This window comes from Lytechinus pictus, chromosome 5 (genome assembly GCF_037042905.1).
Source record: "Lytechinus pictus isolate F3 Inbred chromosome 5, Lp3.0, whole genome shotgun sequence".
NCBI lineage: Eukaryota > Metazoa > Echinodermata > Echinoidea > Temnopleuroida > Toxopneustidae > Lytechinus > Lytechinus pictus.
The window spans coordinates 49704468-49720180 of NC_087249.1; the positions used below are offsets into that span (position 1 = coordinate 49704468).

The 15713-nt window shown below is 37.0% G+C and overlaps 1 protein-coding gene across 3 annotated transcripts in view; it reads left to right on the forward strand.

The window, feature by feature from the left end:
* LOC129261145 (SWI/SNF-related matrix-associated actin-dependent regulator of chromatin subfamily A member 5-like) overlaps positions 1-15713 on the forward strand; it is a 35319-nt gene that overhangs the window by 12923 nt on the left and 6683 nt on the right. For all 3 annotated transcript variants that reach the window (XR_010293504.1, XM_054899201.2, XM_064099148.1), the window contains exons 8-19: positions 399-508; positions 1100-1326; positions 1778-1899; positions 2361-2513; positions 2824-2956; positions 3598-3743; positions 5374-5607; positions 8770-8883; positions 9955-10077; positions 11639-11755; positions 12039-12173; positions 13157-13369. Coding sequence is in view for 2 of the 3 variants with exons in the window: in XM_054899201.2 (XP_054755176.1) it covers positions 399-508; positions 1100-1326; positions 1778-1899; positions 2361-2513; positions 2824-2956; positions 3598-3743; positions 5374-5607; positions 8770-8883; positions 9955-10077; positions 11639-11755; positions 12039-12173; positions 13157-13369 (1827 nt within the window). In the remaining variant the exon portion in view is untranslated. The remainder of the gene's footprint in view (positions 1-398; positions 509-1099; positions 1327-1777; positions 1900-2360; positions 2514-2823; positions 2957-3597; positions 3744-5373; positions 5608-8769; positions 8884-9954; positions 10078-11638; positions 11756-12038; positions 12174-13156; positions 13370-15713) is intronic.

Genomic DNA, 15713 nt, shown 5'->3' on the forward strand with positions numbered 1-15713 from the left:
TCTAATACATTAACATTAATAAACTGAACTGTGTAAAATCATGAAATCTAAGCTGAAAACTGATCACATTGAAGATCACTAACACAGATAAGCACACGTGGGACAGTGTATTGTAAATTGAATGGAAAAAGTCCCGACAATTTCATGCTTTTTTTCTAATTTCTCAGCAATTACACAATTTCTTCCAGAATCCTTTGCCACTTATTCTTTATTTATACAGACATACACTTGGGTGGTCCTTTGATTGGATTCTGTACGAACTCATTTTGAAATCGTTACCACAACTGACATTTTGATCATTTGATGAGCTTTTCTTTTTCAAATTGGCAACACTTTTAGGGATAATGATCACCCTGGTATCTGCCAGTTATACAATGCTTCATTTATTGTCATCATAGGTGCTACGTCCCTTCTTGCTTCGACGTTTGAAATCTGATGTAGAGAAGGCTCTACTGCCTAAGAAAGAAACCAAGATGTATGTGGGTCTCAGCAAAATGCAAAGAGAATGGTAAGTTGATAACCAATAGATGATGATTTATTCATTCATGCTTGAAGTACATTGTACTTAATGTTATGTATTTCATAAAGTAATCGTATTCTAAACATCCTTTCACAAAACTACATAGATACGGAAACATTAAAAGAAACATAGAAACATTTTTTGGTCTGTAAGTCTCTTAATATTTTAATGCCTTTTGCATTCACATAATTTTTTTGTCAAAAGAATAGGATCTTGAATTCAACAAACAAATTATTAGTTAATTGTATATTAAATTTTATGTTCTCTTAGTGAGTAAATTGCACATTTTCCATTATTTCAGAATGGTTAATTAAGTATATTAATAAACCTGAGATACACTTGAAAGACATCTCTGTCAGGAACAGAGTTATACATTTGGAGAATTACAAGAAAATGGCAATTTCAACCTGTGTATTAAAAAATATCTGTATTATTGAATAGAAAATTGGTGAAAGTTCCTATTTCTGGAAACTTCTTAGCGATTTGTTTGTATTTCTTGGCTGTCGGGATTGGCAGGTATGCATTTGGCATTTCATAGGCACTCTAACTAAAAATATCCTATCATCATGGTGTTTATAGGTACACAAAGATCCTCATGAAAGACATTGACGTCGTCAACGGAGCTGGAAAATCCGACAAGATGCGACTGATGAACATCCTCATGCACCTGAGGAAGTGTTCCAACCACCCTTATCTGTTTGATGGGGCTGAGCCTGGCCCACCTTACACCACGGACAAACATCTGGTGGACAACTCCGGAAAGATGGTGGTCCTTGATAAGCTCTTGCCCAAGCTCAAAGAGCAAGGTAAGTGCAATCAGTATCGAAGCAAAAACCTCACTTTTTTTCTGATACTATACAATCAAAGATGAAGAGAAATTTATTGCTACTGATAACAAGTCTATATAAGAGGGCCCTTAAGCATGAAATGTACAGAAACTCAATATCTTTGTTTTCAACCTCATATAACCTTTATTTTCCATTTGAAAATACCTAATTGTAAAACAAAAGCAATACTTGGAGACTACATAATACAGCTATGCAGCTCCTTAACTGTGGAACCAACTTCCCCTTAATATTAAAATACCCCAGTCTGATTTTTAAATCATTACTGAAGAACCATCTTTGTAGGGAAGTTTTTACATGAGTTGTATATGAGTTTGTATTGTAAGCAATAGGAGTATCAAAGCGAAGCAGAGTATATTTATATAGTGGCTGCGCTATTCAAAATCATCTTATTATTATTCTTTGTCGGAAGGGTCGCGTGTCTTGATCTTTAGTCAAATGACCCGTCTACTGGACATCCTTGAGGATTACTGTGTATGGAGGGGTCATGCCTACTGCAGGTTGGATGGTCAAACTCCACATTCGGAGAGACAGGTAGGTAGTGTTATGCTTTTTTTTTGGGGGGGGCGGAATCATTAGTATTTGTAATCTTCAAGCCTCACCTTGGTATGAGGACAGGAGTAATGGGCTTGGCTTTGGCTGTTTGGCTTTGCAAACAACACTGTGTTTCAGGCTGCTATTCACCATTGGAAGATGATCTGAATCAAAACCTATCTTTCTCAAGCCAAGCGATTAGTCGCACATTTCCCGTGAAATTTCTTGTGTTGCATCAAACATAGTCAAATTCATACTGATGTCAATCACTCATTGAGTATTCATGTCTTGTTCACCCTCCCACATTAGCATTGATCACACATTCCATATTCACACTTGCAGGAGAGCATTAATGTATTCAACCTTCCAGACAGTGAGAAGTGTATGTTCTTGTTCCAATTATTTCACATGTTCGCATTACATCAAATCCAACCAAATTCATACCTTTTTCACATTTACAGGAAAGCATCAATGCATTCAACCTCCCAGACAGCGAGAAGTTTGTGTTCTTGTTGAGCACCAGGGCTGGGGGTCTCGGAATCAACCTCGCCACTGCCGACATCGTCGTCCTCTACGACAGCGACTGGAATCCTCAGGTCGATCTCCAAGCCATGGTGAGTTCATACTTCTTTCCATTAACACAAAGCATAGAGATTGATCATACATGATTTTTATAGGTGATCCTAGAGTGAGGCCAGTGTCATCGATCATAAAATTTGTTCTACAATTATTTCTAAGATTTGTGATAGATGGGAACTGAGACATTAAAAATGCTATATCAAGTGTATTTAAGCACCATTTCACCATATGCATGGCAGAGTCAATAATATTTTTTCACTGTGCTAGAAATCAGTTGAGGATTGCATGCTTTTATGTATGGCCTGTTGCAGTTTATTGAGATCTTTCCACATTTTTTTTCTGTAGGATCGTGCTCATCGTATCGGTCAGAAGAAGCAGGTTCACGTTTTCCGCTTCATTACGGAGAATACTGTAGAAGAGCGTATCGTAGAGAGGGCGGAGATGAAACTTAGGCTGGATAACATCGTCATTCAGCAAGGTATGTGCAGTTGCCTGCAGAATGACTGTGTACACCATACATTATGCGTCCTTATATTTTTCAAGGTTTTGCCTCAAGACAGGGAATTTAAAATAATATATTTTCATAAATTTACTGTATTTGCATTCACTTTGTACTGCAATGTTAAAAAGTGCAAATTTTTGTGTTCAGTGAGTCATTTCATTTGTGAAAATAAAAACCACTGGAAATATTTAGTGTATACAGTATGTAAGCCCCTTTATATAATGACCATGTATTTTGGCAAAATTTAAACTTTTAGTACTTTATGGGATTAACCACACATTTAAAATCAACCAAATGATACATCAAATTTAAGACAAGACAATAGCCTTTGATTTATTCAACAGAAATTCTAATTTGGTCAGGAGTAACTTGGGAGTACCGGTAAGGGTCGCGTAAAAGTGGTAGGAGTGATTGAGGGGGACCTTGCCCAACTGGACTAGATTGGAGTTAACTCACTCTGAGTTAGTTACTCAGAGTTAGTCTCTCTTCCTTCAACCAAGATACTCAAGAATTTTCTCGAGAGTATCTCGCTATTTCTCAAGAGTTTCTCGCCATGATAATGATTCAGAAAGAGTAAATTGTTACATCATTGTTTCTCTTAACTCTATCCCTTTCAGGACGTCTGGTGGACTCTAACCTGAAGATGAACAAGGATGAAGCCTTAGAGATGATCCGTCATGGAGCCAACTTCATTTTCTCATCCAAGGACAGCACTGTGACCGACGAGGACATCGACCACATCCTTCAGAAGACCGAACAGAAGGTTTGCTCTTTGTTCCTTATGACCTGTAGTATGAAGTCAGTTTTAATTTAAACTCTGGTTTAAAGTTTTTATTTATTTATTTTATTTTGTTTATGTAGTAATTTATTTATTCATTCATTTAATCATTCATTCATTTATTTAATTTGTATTTTTAACAGGGTTGCCCCATCAGTAGTCAAATACTGTTGTACTTGGGGGCCCTGTATAACATAAAACAAAAAAAAATACAAGCATATATACAATACAAATAAAAAATATGAATCCTAAACATAAACGGATGGAAATTTCAGGTATACATCTAATAATGGAAAATTGTATATGATATTGAGAACAATAATTTAACCCAGAGCTACAAGTTGTAGTTATAGTTAAACTATGGATAGCCAACTGTGAAATAAATCTCCAGTCAGACATGTTTAATTTATCTGCTCATTTGTCACTTAAATAATTAATAACTATGTGTGAATAGTAGCCATGACGGTTTTTGTTATCATGAAAGCATGATTAACCCTAAATAAACTGGGCTATTTCGATGCCGAAGAAGACTGGAGGGGGGGGCTGAATCAGCCCTTATGATCTCGGCCGTCGATCGTGCGATCCCAACAAAAATTGGCACGGGCGTTACCCATGGCATTACATACATAACTATAATATCAAATTCTGCGAAAAATCTCATTTCTCATTAATTATGCTAATTTATTTGTAAAATCATAAGTTTGCTCTTATTAACAAAATAATGCCCCTAAAATGCTAATTTTGGTTTCACATACTCTTTATAGGCATCTGATCAAATTTATTTTTAAAAAATGTCAACATCACATTTATTTTTTTACGTATTTTATTGTTTTCTTATGTAATTCTTTGTTTTTTTACTTTTTGTTTTTTCAATGGATATTGTCTGGGACTTAACTTTGACCATAAACAAGATCAAATTAATTGATTTTAAGCAGTAAAGGAAAAATAATGATACATTTTATGAAGTTTGGCTAAAAACACTATTTGCATTGGATTTGTACACAAATTCACGTTTTTGAGCAATTATGGGTTTGCATGCACTTACGAAATGTTGCATTATTTCGGAACCGCATACCCGGGAGTCACAATTTTTGTCTCAAATGTTGCCCAAGACTTGAAAGTAAAAAGTCAGCAAGCGACGTGGTCAAAAAATTTCGCGCTGCGTATTTATTGTGAAAAATGTTGAGGGAGGGGGGCTGAATTAACCCCCCCGTCTTCTTATGGTTAAAGAGCACTGTAAACCTTAGAAATATACAATGTAAACAAATTTTTGACATTTTCTACCTCCAATAATTTTAGCACAAAGTTAGGCAAAATTAAACTGAATACGGGCCTATGTCTTAATCCTAAATAGGATGGGACGCTTCGCATGATAAGTCTGCATTGAACAAAAGAATTTGCTGAGATTTTTCTTGACCATTTTATTTCAAGTCTCCCATAATATTTAAGCATAGAGTTACGATGCCTGTGTATGCAGTTCCAAAGTTAGATAACATTTGTAAGTGCGTGTCAGACTCAAAAATTACAAAAATTGTGATTTTCATTTGCAAATTAAATGCAAATTCTGTTTCTTGCCAAAGCAACTGTATCATTTCATTTCCTTATATCTCACCAGACTTCCAAGTTCAACGAGAAGCTCAACCAGATGGGAGAGGGTGGCTTGCGTAACTTCAGCATGGATGCCCCAAGCAAGAGCATCTTTTCCTTTGAGGGAGAGGACTACAAAGAAAAGCAGAAACAAACCGGTATCAATTGGATTGAACCGCCCAAGAGAGAACGCAAGGCCAACTACGCCGTGGACGCGTACTTCAGAGAGGCGCTCAGGGTCAGCGAACCGAAGGCTCCTAAGGTATGTTTGATCGTTTTGTTACAGGAGAGGTGTGGATTAGTACAGTGTTTAGGCCTGGGACGAATGCCATTTTTACCATTCGATTATTTCCTGAAAAAACAATCGAATGATTTGATTGTTCGCAATTGTTGTTCGGGAATCACGTCTTTGAAGTCACAATAGTTGACCTAATTTATGGTCACCTCCCGAATGAAGATATCTCCATCAAAGTCACATGCTTATCATAAATGGAAGTAGGCCTTTTCCCCCTTCCCCAAGATTTTTATATAAAAAAAACTACATGGAAATTAAATCTTTCTGTTTATTGTTCCAATGAAAATCTTTCCTAAATCAATGCTGGTACCCTGATATTATGCATGCATCTCTCCAAGTGCCACACACCTGCATATGAATGAATCGCCCAGATCAGCCGAGTCCAAAGACGTCTTAGTAAAAAACTCATTCATGAAGTATTCTTTGAGACAGACACGCAGGTTGTGCATTTCACTTCTTGAAAAATTTCATCCCTTGCCCACACCCCCACTTGTGGCATTGCCCACGATGCTACACATTTATTTCCAAAAAATATTTTTCAAAATATTTTTCATTTGAAATACCTTTCAAAATTACAATTTTTTATCATTTTGAACCTACTTGTATAACTGGGTCTATTTTTGGAGACTAGTCGAGAAAGTAGGTGACGGCGGCCGGCGCGTGTTGGAATGTTGTTTTGGTTGTGAGAGGGGGGTATAAAAAAGGTTGCATTGTTTGAAACATGAAAGGTATTCTCCGACTCCCACCCCCTATCTGTCTCTCCCTCACTCACACAGAGATGGGGAGGGGTCAATTTATTTCTGAAGTCATGACCTTTCCTGATAAGGAAACCACGTGGCTTCTTCTTTGTTTCCCAAAAAGTTTCATTGGCTATCAAAGGTCCAATCAGCTCAAGTGAGCTGGTTGTGTGTTACTTTCTGTTTTGAGCACGCAGACAATAACTTATATTGTGCATCGAGGGCAAGGCCGGGTGGGGTTAACATTTTCAGAGCTTTTTCAGGTGGATGTTTAACTGTGAATGTGATACAATCATTGATCATTTTTGACAAATAACCTTGGTAACATCATTTTTAAACCTGTATCAAGTATTCAAAAACCGTTGTCATCATTGTTTTCTTGTCATTTTGTTACCATTACTTGGGTAATCCCAAAGCCATAATTGGGATCGCCGAACATTCAATTAGTGTAAATTTTGCTAATCGATTGGCTATCGGCGGCAAGACAATCAAACCATTTGATCAATTGATGTTTACTCCCAGGCCTAATAGTGTTTAACATGTCTTTTGTTCACTTAAAGGTCAAGTCCACCCCAGGAAAATGCTGACTTGAATAAATAGATAAAAATCAAACCAGCATAGTGCTGAAAATTTCATCAAAATCGGATGTGTAATAAGAAAGTTATGACATTTTAAAGTTTCGCTTATTTTTCACAAAACAGTCTGTGATGTGCACAACTAGGTGAGTCAGTCGATGATGTCCATCACTCACTATTTCTTTTGTTTTTTATTGTTTGAACTATACAATATTTCATTTTTTATAGATTTGACAATAGGGACCAACTTGACTGAACCATATAGTATTTAATAATGCTAATTCCACATGTTCAGGGAGGAATTAATTGTTGTATCACTTGACAATGAGGAGAAAATTAGAATATTTTATATTTCATATAATAAAATACAAAAGAAATAGTGAGTGGATGACGTCATCAGTCTCCTCATTTGCATACCAGCCAGGATGTGCATATAACTGTTTTGTGAAATTGAGCGAAACTTTAAAGTGTCATAACTTTCTTTTTTTACATCCAATTTTGATGAAATTTTCAGTTTTATGCTTGTTGGATTTTTTTCTTTTTATTCAAATCAACTTTTTGTTTGGGTGGACTTGTCCTTTAACCCTAAAAAGACTGGGGGGGCTGATTCAGCCCCCCCCCTCGACATTTTTCGCGATAAATCTGTAACACGAAAAGCTGGCGCCGCGCCGTTCCTTGACTTTTTTCTTTCAAGTCTTGCGCAACTTTTGAGACCAAATTTGCGACGCCAGGGTACGTGGTTCCGAAATTACGCAACATTTTGTAAGTGCATGTCGACCTGAAATTGCTCAAAAACTAGAATTTGTGTACAAATCCAATGCAAATTGTGTTTTTAGCCAAAATTCATAAATGTATCATTATTTTCAATTTTACTAATCAAACTCAATTAATTTCATCTTGTTTATGGTCAAAATAATGTAGCGGACGATTTCCATTGAAAAAATAATAAAAAACAAAAAGTCGAAAAACAAAGCAATACATAAGAAATTTTAAAAACAATAAAATACATAAGAAAAGAATTGTGATATTGAATTTTTTTAAATTACATTTGATCAGAATCCTTCAAAGAGTCTGTGAATAAAAAATTAGCAGTTTAGAGGCCTTATTTAGTTAATTAGAGCAAATCTTTGATTTTACGCATAAATTAGCATAATTAATTAATTATGAGATTTTTCGGAAAATTTGATCCTACAGTCTTGGAGATTATGCCATGGGTAATGCCCGTGCCAATTTTTGTTGCGATCGCGCGGTCGACGGCCGAGATCATAGGGGGGGGCTGAATCAGCCCCCCCCCCCAGTCTTCTTAGGCATCAAAATAGCCCAGTCTATTTAGGGTTAAGAAGGCGGATTTGGCTTTGATCAAAAGAAGTTGGCATTTAAAAAATTTAAATGAATACAGAGGCTGTGATGGGTGATATCAGGAAAATTGTATGAATTTCATAGATCTTTTCTCAAGGTTGACAAAATATTGTCTTCTATGATAATGATAGTGATTATGATGATGATGATGACGATGACAATGTAGTGCAGTGCGAAAGATGATCATAGTGATGTCGGTGATGATGCTGATGATGATTGTGATAATGGTAATTATAGTGATGATGTTGATGATGATGATGACACTCATAATAATGATTATGATGATAATCATCATGATCATGATCATGATGATTACGATTATTTTGATCTTTGCAAATCTTCCTTCAAATACATGTAGCCCTTTACTTCTTTCTTATGAAATATTAATACTCAAGACATTTGAAATGCTTTTCCTTGATCAACCACTAACATTCCTGATAATTCCATCATTTTTTCAGGCTCCAAGACCACCAAAGCAGCCCAATGTGCAAGACTTTCAATTCTTTCCTCCTCGCCTCTTTGAACTTCTGGACAAGGAAATCTACGCCTACAGGAAAGGCATTGGATACAGGGTAAGTTTATGGTAGTGACATCAAGCTATTGTTGTGTATGTTAGTGTTAATACGTTAACGTTCAAATGACTGCTCAAAGCATAACTGTTTCACAATTTTGTTAACTGTTGACCGTTTGGGAAAAAAATCACCAAAAGTTCTGGAAAATTCATATTTCACATCTTTACATCCATGAAATGCCCATCTATTGTCCATATTTCCTAGGAAATATTTTGATTTAGTTTTAATTTTTTTTTAAATTATGAATATTACCTTATTTCCAGACTCTGAAAGATAATTTCTTCATTTGATGTAAGATTTTTAACATAAATGTGTACATGTGGATCTTGAATGAGATCGACAGGGTTAGATTCTGGTGAAGTCAACAAAACTCTGTCACTCTTATAGGAAATTCATTTTCTGCCATAGATAATCCAACAATACGTTCTAGAATTGTTTGTCTGTACCTATGTATGCTTTTGGGTCTCAACTTTGGAAAAAATCATATCAGATAGAAGAAGAACATTTTGGGTCATGCATGTTCATTTCTATGACATCAGACCAAAACTGATTCCGAGTGTTTTCCATTCACATGCTTTCCTTGAAAAAAAATCTCTGCACAATGCTGTCTTATGGTATCTACAGTCTGACCTCTCTTATCCGGCCTCCCCTTACCCGGATCTCTCTATTATCTGGATGCACACTTGCTGAGATTTTTTTTTTTCAATCTAGTATGTGGGAAAATGAGATTTCAATCTAAAATCGAAGTTCCTACGCTCACTCACTTTGATTACATACATTTTCTGATATAGTCTACCTACAACTACATTATTTTTTATGAAAATTACCCAAATCACTTAGATAGGATAATCCCTTATTCGGATTGATGCTGGTTCCAACGTGCTGGATAAGAGAGGTCGGACTGTATTCAGAGGTTCTTCTGAACCCTGACCTTCCAGACGCTTCAACAGTTTGAAAACGAAGAGCATCACAGGAATAACAAAAGCTGTCATTGATAACTATTTATTCACTGTCCTATCCTCGCATAACATCTATTCACTCTCCTTTTCTTTTGATAAAATCTATTCACAGGTCCCACTGAACCCAGACCTTCCAGATGCTTCCAAGGTCAGGAAGGAAGAGCAGCGCAGGATTGACGATAGCAGTCAGCTTGATGAGGATGAGATCCAGGAAAAAGAAAGTCTACTCACTCAGGTAAGGAGAGAGAAAGAGACAAAGCAGGGCCCCGTCTTACAAAGAGTTACAATTGATCCAATCAATCTCAACTGTATGAAAATCCATCCATACCATAGTTTTTTCTACAGGAAGTTTGCACAATCCCCTTTAATAGCAAACAGAGAATCGCACTGAATCTTCAAGAGAAAGATGAATGTATGAATATACGTCATATCTAGAAAATATTTTGAACAAATTTGCATTTTAGATGTTGCTGGCCGTCCATAGTTGTGGTTGATCGGATCAATCACAACTCTTTGTAAGACGGGGCCCCTGGGCTGCCAAGTCTTCCTGGTTGTCAGGGAGACTCCCTGAAAATGAATTGTGAGGAAAAACTGCAGATGTTCAACATCTCCCTGATGCCTACATTTATTTCTTACATTGGAGTATGTGTAATCAAGGAAGATCTCCCTCTTAGCAAATTTTTCTGAAAGGTGAATATTAAAGGGCCCAGCCACTGACAAATCATGGGGAAATTGAATAAATACGATATTTGCAAAAGGCCAATTGACTCGCATAATATAATCGGTCCGTCATGAGCGCCCGTCGGACTAATGCGATAAAAGTTCGGACAGCACGAATTTGACCGAACTCGTGATGGTTATTTACTTCGGATCATCGCAGTTCCAGTTTCCAACAATCCAAATTCCTAGACTCATAGCAGGTCTCTTGATTGCGAAACCAAAATAAATAACCTCTGAGAAGTTATAAGTTTCAAAGTGAAAACAAGCAGTTTCCTTCTGGTTGGTTAGTCTACTAAGTATTGCTCTCCTAAAGACCTCCCAGACATACCGGCGTCTATTACATAACACCCCCAGGCATGCAGCCGAGTGAAAGGCTTGAATCCCTTCTCTGTTCTGAGATAAGCCTTGATCTCCCCATGATTTGTCAATGAAAGGTCACTTTAAAGTTGGTAGCTCTTGATAAACAAGAGGGTGAAATATGAAGCATGTTTTCAGGGAAAGTTTTCAAAAAGTCGCTGTATCAATTACAGCACCTTTAAAAAAAAGATGCACTCATTGCTCACACTATCTTATTGAAGATGAAGAGGAGATGCGATTACAAATAAAACCTTTAAATAGATCTCTTGTGACATTTTATTCAAACCTGCAACTCATTCATTCATTAGAGGAAACAAGTTACATTTTTCACTTAATGATCTCTACAAGAATTTAGATCATAAAATTTTCAGCCAATTTGAAATATCAGAATGCAACAGGCTCCCAGTTGACATTGTGGAAGTTTAGTCAGAAAGAAAAAAAAATCAAGAAACTTTTGGACAGACACATGTGTATATGTAGGAAAGACTGAAAACCTCATCTCGTGTAAACTGGTATTTTGGTTAAAACTGTCCAGATTTAATCATCAAAAGTTGGAGTAAAGACCAAAAATCTACACGAGATTTCTTTCATTTCTGTTGCTGATGTGATGTGATGTGATCATTCTGACATTTATCTCAGTATTATTCACGGCAATTCCTTCCGATGTGGTTGGCCAAGTTCTTTAATTTTTTTTTCTTTTTTTCTCTTTCATATTGAAGGGATTCACGAACTGGAACAAGAGGGATTTCAACCAGTTTGTGAAGGCATGTGAGAAGTTTGGACGTGATGACGTGGAGAGCATCTGCCGTGATGTAGAGGGCAAGACACCAGATGAGGTAGGAAATATTTTCAATTTTCTCAGCTCTAAAATTGCCTGCGTCAATTGGCTCTATTAAAAAATGCAAGCATTTCACATGGAGTCTGATTCAGGCTCATGTTTGACTCGCTCATCCCAGGCCAGCCCAAGCCACGCCGCACCAGCGAGTGGCTGTTAGCTAGCACCCGCCTGGCGGCTTATTTATTTCCTAGGTTCATGAGTATCTGAATGTGTCCTGGCAACCTGAGCCTGTGCTTTATTTGTTTTATAATAATTCTAATTCCATTATATTTACTTTCTAGGTTCGTGAGTATCTGAATGTGTTCTGGGATCGTTGCAATGAGCTTCAGGATGTGGATCGTATCATGGCTCAAATAGAGAGAGGAGAATCAAAAATCCAGAGGAAGATTGGTATCAAGAAGGCTCTGGATGCCAAGGTAAGGATAAATGATAATGACTTATATTCATCTACCCATTTCAACAGCATAAAGATAAATGCTTTTGTGGTAAGGATTCCAAAATGAGTTCGTACAGAATCAAGTAAAATGACCACCCAAGTGTCAATATGTTTGAATTAAAATGAATTTTGGACGAAATTGAGGTATTGCCAAGAAATAAGCAAGTTAGGCCTGGTATTACATAAAAATGATGGGTCTTTTTCCAAGCAATTATGATACACTGTCCCACATTTGCTTATCTGTGTTGGTGATCTTTAGTGTGATTTGTTTCAGCTTATATTTCATTATTTTACAAAGTTCCACTTTTGTAGTTGTACTAAATCTTTATCTACTGTACGATGATATGGTGACAATTAAACTTGATTTTTTAGACTTTGTCATGAATCAGTGTTCATTGCAACTATCATTCATCTTTAAGGATAAAAAATGCAGTTGCAGCAACACTTATTTCATGCAAAAAAAAAATCTTCAAAATCAAGGTTTACATGTATCATCGTTGATCTAGATCTGGTTCATTAATATAAACTGAAATCAAGCAATCTCTGTTTGTTTTTTATGATTTTTACTGTATTTTGATTTTTGGGGCCTAGGTAATTGCACTTTCCATGATATTCAGTGAATTCTATGTTCATTCCGAATTCCGTGAATATTTTCTTTTCATTTTTTGCGGAAAAGTGGGGAATTAAAGTCAAGAAATAAGTTATTCATTTTATACCACAAGGGTAACACACTGCTGTGTGAAGTAGAGCTTGGTTGCTGTGAAGAAATCACAGGCAGACCAGGCGGGATGCGAACCGATGACCTCTGGATTACTAGACCAGTGTCATAACCACTAGACCACCAGAGTGCCCTTACCGATCTAGGTACAAACTATCCCATAAATTGGATATCAAATCAATGGAATAATTAATTCGTTGGGTGATATCACTGTGATCATGAATCTGTCTCTCGTTCCATGTTAGATGGCCCGATACCGCGCACCGTTCCACCAGCTCCGCATCCAGTACGGAACCAACAAGGGGAAGAACTGGACTGAGGATGAGGACCGATTCCTGGTCTGCATGCTTCACAAGCTTGGCTTCGACAAGGAGAATGTTTACGACGATCTCAGGAGTTCAGTCAGACAGGCCCCGCAGTTCCGCTTCGACTGGTTTATCAAGTCACGTACAGCAATGGTAAGCTGCAATATGATTTATATGTTATTGGAGTGATTTCCAGTTTTGTTTTTGTCTCACCTGCATAGCAGAGTGAGACTATAGGCGCCGCTTTTCCGACGGCGACGGCGACGGCGGCGGCGGCGGCGGCGGTGGCGGCGACGGCGGCGGCGACGGCGACGGCGGCGTCAACACCAAATCTTAACCTGAGGTTAAGTTTTTGAAATGACAGCATAACTTAGAAAGTATATGGACCTAGTTCATGAAACTTGGCCATAAGGTTAATCAAGTATTACTGAACATCCTGCCTGAGTTTCATGTCACATGACCAAGGTCAAAGGTCATTTAGGGTCAATGAACTTAGACCATGTTGGGGGAATCAACATCAAAATCTTAACCTAAGGTTAAGTTTTTGAAATGTCATCATAACTTAGAAAATATATGGACCTAGTTCATGAAACTTATACATAAGGTTAATCAAGTATCACTGAACATCCTGCATGAGTTTCACATCACATGACCAAGGTCAAAGGTCATTTAGGGTCAATGAACTTTGGCCGAATTGGGGGTATCTGTTGAATTACCATCATAACTTTGAAAGTTTATGGATCTGATTCATGAAACTTGGACATAATAGTAATCAAGTATTACTGAACATCCTGTGCAAGTTTCAGGTCACATGATCAAGGTCAAATGTCATTTAGGGTCAATGAACTTTGGCAAAATTGGGGTATTTGTTGAATTACAGCCATAAATTTGAAAGTGTGTTGGTCTAGTTCATAAAACTTGGACATAATAGTAATCAAGTATCACTGAACATCCTGTGCGAGTTTCAGGTCACATGATCAAGGTCAAAGGTCATGTAAGGTCAAAGAACTTTGGCCACGTTGGGGGTATTTGTTGAATTGCCATCATATCTCTATAAGTGTATTGGTCTAGTTCATAAAACGTGGAAATAAGAGTAACCAAGTATCACTGAACATCTTGTGCGAGTTATAGTAGTTTTCAAAATCAGCACTGCTGCTATATTGAATCGCGTGATGCAGGTGAGACGGCCAGAGGCATTCCACTTGTTTATTAAGGCCAGCATTATCTGGGCTCCGTAACACAAAGGTTTGCGATTGATCGTAAATTTGATTTTTCTCAACTGATTGTACATTGTAGTCAACGGAATCAATCTTAGAAAAATGTTCTACAATCATTGCTAAGCTTTATGATACGGGCCCCTGATCTTCTTCCATGTGTTGCTAATGGATGGCAATACCTGTCAACTGTTCCTATGAAATAGTAAAATTCCTATTTTTAGGAATAGAAAATTGCTATTTTATTGCCAGTACATGTGTTCTATTTTTGTGAACAAATTTTATATTACTGAATAGGAAATCAGGGAATGTTTCTATTTCTGGAAATAATTTGTTTTTGTTTGAAGGCCGATAAGATTGGCGAGTTTGTAGTCAGTCCTACTTTGTTCAACATAGGGGGAAATTTTAGGTTTAAATGGTGCCTTATTCAAGAACAGCTTTTAGAATAGATTAGAAATTTAAGTTTTCTGCATTGTTTCATAAATTATTTTTACCAATGTTTTCACAAAAGAGCTCACAATGGTTCACCCTAAAGAAAGGGGCCGCGGAGGGGCTGGGGGGCTTCAGCCCCCACTTTTTTCAAAAACCAAGTACAAAAAACATAAAAATGACCATAGAATTGTGATTTTTTGCATGGTCAGCCCCCCTACTTTGAAAATCTTTCCTGGCTTCTGAAAGAGAAAGGGATCCAATTTGCAAAGGTCAAATAAAATTACGTCCCAAGTCAGAATCAGAAGAAAATTGATGAAGTTTTTTTGAGTGGCTACTTTAAAGCCGATCAGCCTAAATTTACTACATGGTATTATAGTTTACATTGCACCTAATGAAATTTTCAAGGGGAGGGCATTGCAAGGGCGCATTCACCCGAGCCCCTGTTATTTTTCTTTTCCTTGTTGGAATGGCTGTCAATGACCTGTCAGTCATTTAGTAGATTTCAGGATACTAGATTGTAATATACCACTACAATCTACATTCTGGAATGCAACATCCTGTAATTAACTTCTGAAGAATTTCAAACCCTTCCTGCTTGTAAATTTCCATGTTGATTTCAATGCTCAGCTGGATGTAATATACTCTCACTTTGTAAACAAGTTGGAATGCTAGTGAGAAGTTGAAGGTGACATTGTCATGAAAGGAGTGCATTTAACACTTGTCATTGGTAGTATTGGATTTGAAAAGTCAATGTTTTTAGAATACAGAATTCAAGGGTTATCAAACATTTACCGGTAATAGAGCAGAGATATACATGTAGGTTGAAACTTCAGTTGTTAGGAAATGCGACA